The sequence below is a fragment of the Dromiciops gliroides genome, chromosome 2, assembly GCF_019393635.1.
Source record: "Dromiciops gliroides isolate mDroGli1 chromosome 2, mDroGli1.pri, whole genome shotgun sequence".
Classification (NCBI taxonomy): domain Eukaryota; kingdom Metazoa; phylum Chordata; class Mammalia; order Microbiotheria; family Microbiotheriidae; genus Dromiciops; species Dromiciops gliroides.
In genome coordinates this window covers 180,856,382-180,863,014 of record NC_057862.1, presented here as the reverse complement: position 1 = coordinate 180,863,014, position 6,633 = coordinate 180,856,382, and the positions used below count along the sequence as shown (strand labels likewise).

Sequence of the window (6,633 nt, the reverse complement as noted above, 5' to 3'; positions counted from 1 at the left end):
TTCAACTCTTTCTTGGGAGTGTGGAAGAGGCAAAATTGCCCTATATTATGTCATTCATCTGTTATTGGAGGAAGCCCCTTATTGTGGAGCTCTCAGATTTTCAGACTATATGTAGGGCATGACAGGGATGAAAAAGGGATTCTTTTTTCACAAATGAGTTGGGATTGCAGCTGTGTTATTATTTTGTCTGGAAAATGGTTTTTTTATAGTGTATATTAACAAATTCTAAAAAAACTGAGGAGAACATGGCATAAGACAGTGTTGAAGGACATACTTAGAGAGGACTTTTAAAAAAAGAATTTAAATGACCTATTAACAGAAACATCTTGGAATCTGATATGATTGCTTAATTTAAATCAGGCCTTCCTACCTTGGGGTTAGGAAATAGAGGTGGTATCAGGACTAAGGAATCTATACAGAGCTACTGGGGCAACAAGAGAGCCTGAGTTCTCATTAAAGATGGTGTTCAACTTCTTGGAAAAGATGGTAAAAAGGGGCTGAAAGTGATGTGTAATCCCAGTATGGTAACTCTGATATTCTAACTTGGTAGGGTCATTTGGCATGAACCATAGAAGAAAGCCCTCAGAAAGCTATGGAAGCCCTAAGGCTGGATAAGAAGAAACTATCCAGAGTCCTCGTTCTCCCATAATGCAACCATACTAGGCTCTCTGAGACTATTTTGATGCAGGGGTCCTGGTCACCTGAATTCAGGCAGGAAATAGTAACAAATAGGGAAAAGAGCTCACCAGAAGTAGGAAAAAAGTCACAAAGGCCAGGAGTAGGCACCTCTCCTAGTTACATTTGAAGTATTTGTCAAAGGCCAGAACAAACTGGGAAAGTGTAGCTCTATTCTTTTCTGAGTCCTTAAAGAATGCCCCTAGATGAGTGGTAAAGTGTGTGTGTGTGTGTGTGTGTGTGTGTGTGTGTGTGTGTGTGTGTGAGAGAGAGAGAGAGAGAGAGAGAGAGAGAGAGAGAGAGAGAGAGAGAGAGAGATTCCAAAACAAGGTTGTTTCTGAATGAGTTTTCACAACTCAAGATGATAGTATTGTCAGCAACAATTATTACACAGTTTCAGTAGGGTAACAGTGGTTACATAGGTCAGGTGGTTTGGGGGGTAATCCACATGGCTTCAGGAAAGGTAGTGTCTGGGCAGCAACAGATTGGGCAGCCTTGATTAGAGCTCAGTCCTTGTTCCTTCTCTGAACCTGTCTTTAGGAGGAAAATAACCCATTCTCCCAATACCCAACTATAACAGCTAAAATCTTAAGCAAAGATAACCCAGGAAAATTGAATGACCAATATACTTTTCTGTGAGAATGGGCACTCTGATAACTTCACCTCATAAACATTAGCTCTTGGAAGATGAGATAAATCCAAGCCTCTGCCCTAGTTTGGGAGGCCTGGAGAAAAGAGGGTAATGGAGCGGCTGTATGCCCCTTTTGGAAGATCCCTGAAAGCACTAAATGGCCAATAGGAAGAGAATTTATTAGCACAAATCTATTATCAGAAAGGGAGAGGGTGCAACAAATACTAAACAGTGAGAAGCACTCTAGTTAATGTTGAACAGCTGATATTGAGAAAGGAAGCTAACAACAGTCATTTGTAGAAACTATGGCAATAATACCTTATGGCAATGGAGAAAAGGAGGGTGTCTGTGCCTAGGCATGTATGAATTATTGCCCCATAGGTATGCCTAGAGAGGATGGGTTGCATTCCTTTGCTCCTAGGAATGGGGAGAAGGAAGAGGAGCCATGGGAACAGAAAACCAGAGGTTGCTGCCAATAACAACCAGTCATGTGCCATCCCCTATACCATTCTGAGACCTCCTATTGGTAGATAGGTAAAAGCAGAGAAATCCCAGTCGTTTACACTGATGTTTCTAAACTGGCCATTATAGTGTGGCTATAAGAAGATAAGATAAGAAGATCAAGAGATCCAGGTAAAACCTCATCATAGCAAAGCTGCAGACTAAAGAGTCCAGTTCTCTGGATGGACGATCTCAGTGGTTTTCCCTGTGTTGTGTTGTGTTATGTTGTGTATGTGTGTGTGTGTGTGTGTGTGTGTGTGTGTTTTCCTTGTAGCCCTGGGTAGTTTTATGCACTGTGCCTTGTGCTGTCTAGATTCTTAGATGTGAAATATAGGAAAGAGTCAAATGATGATGACATTATTCCACATGGTTTCCCCACAGTAGAATTAAACTCTTTGGGAAAGGTACAGTGTCATTTTTGCAGTTGTATACCCAATATTTAACATAATAATAGCTAACATAGATTACTTACTATGTACCAGACATAGTGCTAAGTGCTTTACAATTATGATCCCATAGGATCTTCACAACAATGCTGGAAGTTAAGTACTATTATTCCCATTTTACAGATGAGGAAACTGAGACAAAAAAACAGGTTAAGTGATTTTTTTCAGTGTCACACAGCTGATATCTGAGTCCAGACTTGAACTCAGGTCTTCCTGACTAGAGGCCTGGGACTCTCCTCTGCACCAGTGCCTGGTATATCTTAGGTCTTAAGTGCTTGTAGATTGACTAAATAATGCAAGCAGTAGAATACAAATCAGAATACTGTCTGTACATAAAGAACGTGCAAAGTGATATGAGAAGTCAGAAGAGATTGAGATTATTTTCTATTGGGGAAATCGGGGAAAATGTCAAGGCAGTTGAGATTGGAAACACATCTTAAAGAATGTACTATAAGAAATGATGAGTTTGAGGTTCTTAGAAAAATATGAATAGACTTGCGTGAAATAATGAAGAGCAATATCAGCAGAACCAAGAGAATGTTGTATACCGTAGCAGCCAATATTGTTTTAAAAACAACTTTGAGCAAATGTCATTTTGACTATTATAAATAACCAAAGTAACTACAAAAGACCTATGAAGGATGCTGATATCTGCACACAGGGAAAGAATTGTTAAATAGAAGTATGGATAGAATGATTGTTTTTAATCATAAAAGTATTTTATTATTTTGGATAGTTTTAAAATTCACTTTATAATATTTCTAGTTCCAAATTTTTCTCCCTCCCTCCCCCCCTCCAAGACAGGAAGCAATCTGATATAGGTTATATATGTACAATCACATTAAACATTTCTGCATTAGTCATGCTGTGAAAGAAGAATCAGAGCAAAAGGGGAAAACCTCAAAAAAGAAAAAAAAGAGTAGAAACAGTATGGTTCAATCTGCATCTAGATTCCACAATTCTTTTTTTTTTCTGGATTTGAAGAGCATTTTCCATCATGAGTCCTTTGGAATTATCTTGGACCATTGTATTGATGAGAAGAGTCAAGTCTATCATAGTTAATCATCATACAGTGTTGTTGATACTGTGTACAATGTTCTCCTACTTCTGCTCATCTCATTCAGCGTCAGTTCATGTAAGTCCTTCCAGGTTTCTGTGAAATCTGCCTGCTCATCATTTCTTACAGCACAATAGTATTCCATTACATAGAATCATTTTAAATATATACATGTGTGTATGTGTGTTTGTGTCTAATTGTAGCCATCTCTAGAGTGGGAGAGGAGGAGGGAAAAAAGGTAAGAAAGAAATTTATATGATAACTTTATTACATTTAAAGGGAATGGCAAGTTGTACATAATAGATTTGCAGTTTCATATGCAATCATCTTTTTTAAAAATTATATTATGTTATGGAAATGCTTGTTTTATTCCGTAAATTAAAAATACAATAAATGTAAAACTAAAAATAAGAATGGGTAAGGTTTTTTAACATTAGTATGTTGCTGTGGAGATAAGAGTAGTTTTGGACTCAAAAGACATTTGTTTGCTTTACCACCTATGGAACCTTGGGTAAACCACAGAGGATGAACTAGATGACCTCAAAGATCCCTTCAAGACCTAAGTCTATAATCTGTGTTTTGTAATCCTATGATAGGTAGGCATAATGGAATGAGGAGGTAAAAAGGGATATATGAAGGATGAAAGGATTTTCCATTCAAAGGTAATGAGAAATTTGAGTTTCATTTTGCCAAGTAATATGGAAGCCTGTAAGATTTCTGAGCAAGAGAGTGACACTGTGCAATAAGGATAAGATTTTGACAGTAATGGATAAAGAGACTGAATTATGTTATAATATCTTAAAATTCAAGCTGGTCCCTGATTCTCAAGACATTCAGTCAAATTCTCAGATGACCTTGGCTTGCAAAAAAAGCAAGAAAACAAACAAACCCCCAAAACAAAAACAAAAACATAGAATTACAAACTATTAAAGTACTCAACTACCTACTTGACTTGCATTTCCTCAGTCTTCCCTACTGTAGTTCTGTAAGTGGGTAGCATAGTCCATGAGACACTGTTTCCTAGTTCCTTAGTCTTGTTTATTCTGTCACTTTAAGGGGTTAGTATATTCCATGAGGTATTTTGTGGCAGGTTCCTATGCTTTTCCAGCCCTCCCATCTCTATTCCTTTAATGAAAACACTGAACTACATCTCTTCATTTTCCCAGGGTCCTTCATTACTCTCTTTTGCTTTGATTGGAGCTTATTTAAGATCAGAAAGGATCTAGAAAAAGTCCCACAAAGAAGTGGGAATGGAAATGAAAAGAAAATTTATAGTTTGCAACTCTGAAAACCCCAAAGAATGTGAGTTGCATAGCAACTCTCCACAGATTATTCCTCTCCCAGATTCTGTGCTTTTTTGTGGTCCACTAGAACCTTCTGCTTTTCTTTTCTGAATCTGTCATGTCCTGGGGTTGTAAAGGTTATAGATAAAGGACAAAGAAATCTCTGATTAAAAGAGACATCATAGGGGCAGCTAGGTGGAGCAGTGAATAGAACACTGGCCCTGGAGTCAGTAAGAACTGAGTTCAAATCCGGCCTCAGACACTTGACACATACTAGCTGTGTGATCCTGGGCAAGACACTTAACCCCAATTGCCTCACCCAAAAACAAAAACAAAAAAACAAAAAAGAGACATCATATATTTTCTAGGAGGAAAAAAATAACAAAAGAAAAAAGAGCAGCAGAGCCCTAGTTTTCTTATGGAAAGAGATTTCTGATTCAGAAAATGCCTGAGATGTAGGGAGATCCATTGATTATATGATTATATTTTGTCATTTCATGAGCTTATAATATGAATACTGATGATTATCTTTGAGTTAATTTCAATAAAATGGTGAATTGCTGGGAAACACAGTCTAAAACTGTGGCAGCTGGTGGCAAAGTTCTAGAACAGGGTCAGTAAGACCTGAGGTCAGATTTGACCTCAGACACTTACTATGTGACTCTGGGCAAGTAAATTAACTATTGTGTCCCTCAGTTTCCTTATCTGTAGGGATAATAATAGCATCTACCTCCCAGGGTTGTTGTGATAATCAGATGAGATAATGTTTGCAAAAAAATTTGACACATTTAATAAATACCTGTTTCCTTCCTTCTAAAACCAAAGAAGATGAGGCACTTAATTTTACAATGTATTGCATAATAGGGTTGGATAACAATATTCCATTTCAATAATTACAACTTATGTCTCTTTCTCCCTTTTTTCAAATGCTTGAAACATGATTCAAGAAAATGCAACTGAAAAACTATTCTGTAGTGTCTGAGTTCATCTTGCTAGGGCTGACCAAATCTCAGAACCTCCAAATTTTTTTCTTCCTGGGTTTTTCTGTGGTATATATTGGAATTGTATTAGGAAACCTTCTCATCTTGATCACTGTGACCTTTGACTCCCGTCTTCACACTCCGATGTATTTTCTGCTGGCAAATCTCTCCTTAATTGACATGATCTTGGGCTCCTTTGCTACCCCAAAGATGATTGTGGACTTTCTCCGAGAGCACAAGACTATCTCCTGGTGGGGATGTTTCTCCCAGATGTTCTTCATGCACATTCTTGGTGGGAGTGAAATGATGCTACTTGTTGCCATGGCAATTGATAGATATGTTGCAATATGTAAACCTCTCCACTACATGACTATTATGAACCATCGGGTGCTTCTGGGACTAGTGTTGACTTCTTATGCAGTTGGGTTTGTGCACTCATCAAGCCAGATGGCTTTTATGTTGAATTTGCCCTTCTGTGGACCCAATACAGTGGACAGCTTCTTCTGTGACCTTCCCTTGGTGATCAAGCTTGCCTGTAGAGACACTTATGTGTTACAGCTCCTGGTAATTGCTGATAGTGGGCTCCTGTCCCTCATCTGTTTCATCCTTTTACTCTTCTCTTACACAGTCATAATCTATTCTGTTCGACACCGAGCCTCTGGTGGGTCTTCGAAGGCTCTCTCCACTCTGTCAGCTCACATTACAGTGGTAACTTTATTCTTTGCACCCTGTGTCTTCATCTATGTGTGGCCTTTCAGCAGATATTCTGTTGATAAGATACTTTCTGTGTTTTATACAATTTTCACACCCTTATTAAATCCCATTATCTATACACTGAGGAACCAAGAGGTAAAGGCAGCCATTAAGAAAATACGGAATCAACAAATAAGTTCCAAGCACAACTTGTAATCGAAAATTCTGAAGAACTTTCTTCACTGGGCATTTTAAAGGATTACCATTTGGCAAAAGAACTCTTCTCTGACAGAAGTTCTTTTTTATTGGAAGGATATTGAAAGTCTCTGTAATGAGTTGAGTACCATGGGAGCTATTTTTTTTTCCT

The 6,633-nt window shown here is 38.1% G+C and overlaps 1 protein-coding gene across 1 annotated transcript; it reads left to right on the top strand.

Annotated features, from left to right (window-relative positions):
* The first annotated feature begins 5,543 nt into the window (after positions 1-5,543).
* Positions 5,544-6,482, top strand: LOC122742426 (olfactory receptor 4K13). Its single transcript, XM_043986665.1, has one exon. The coding sequence runs from the start codon at positions 5,544-5,546 to the stop codon at positions 6,480-6,482; it is 939 nt and encodes a 312-aa protein (XP_043842600.1).
* Positions 6,483-6,633: the final 151 nt, after the last annotated feature.

Bases quoted from the DNA above. Each gene is read 5' to 3' on its own strand.
- LOC122742426 (XM_043986665.1), top strand. From the start codon at position 5,544: ATGCAACTGAAAAACTATTCTGTAGTGTCTGAGTTCATCTTGCTAGGG.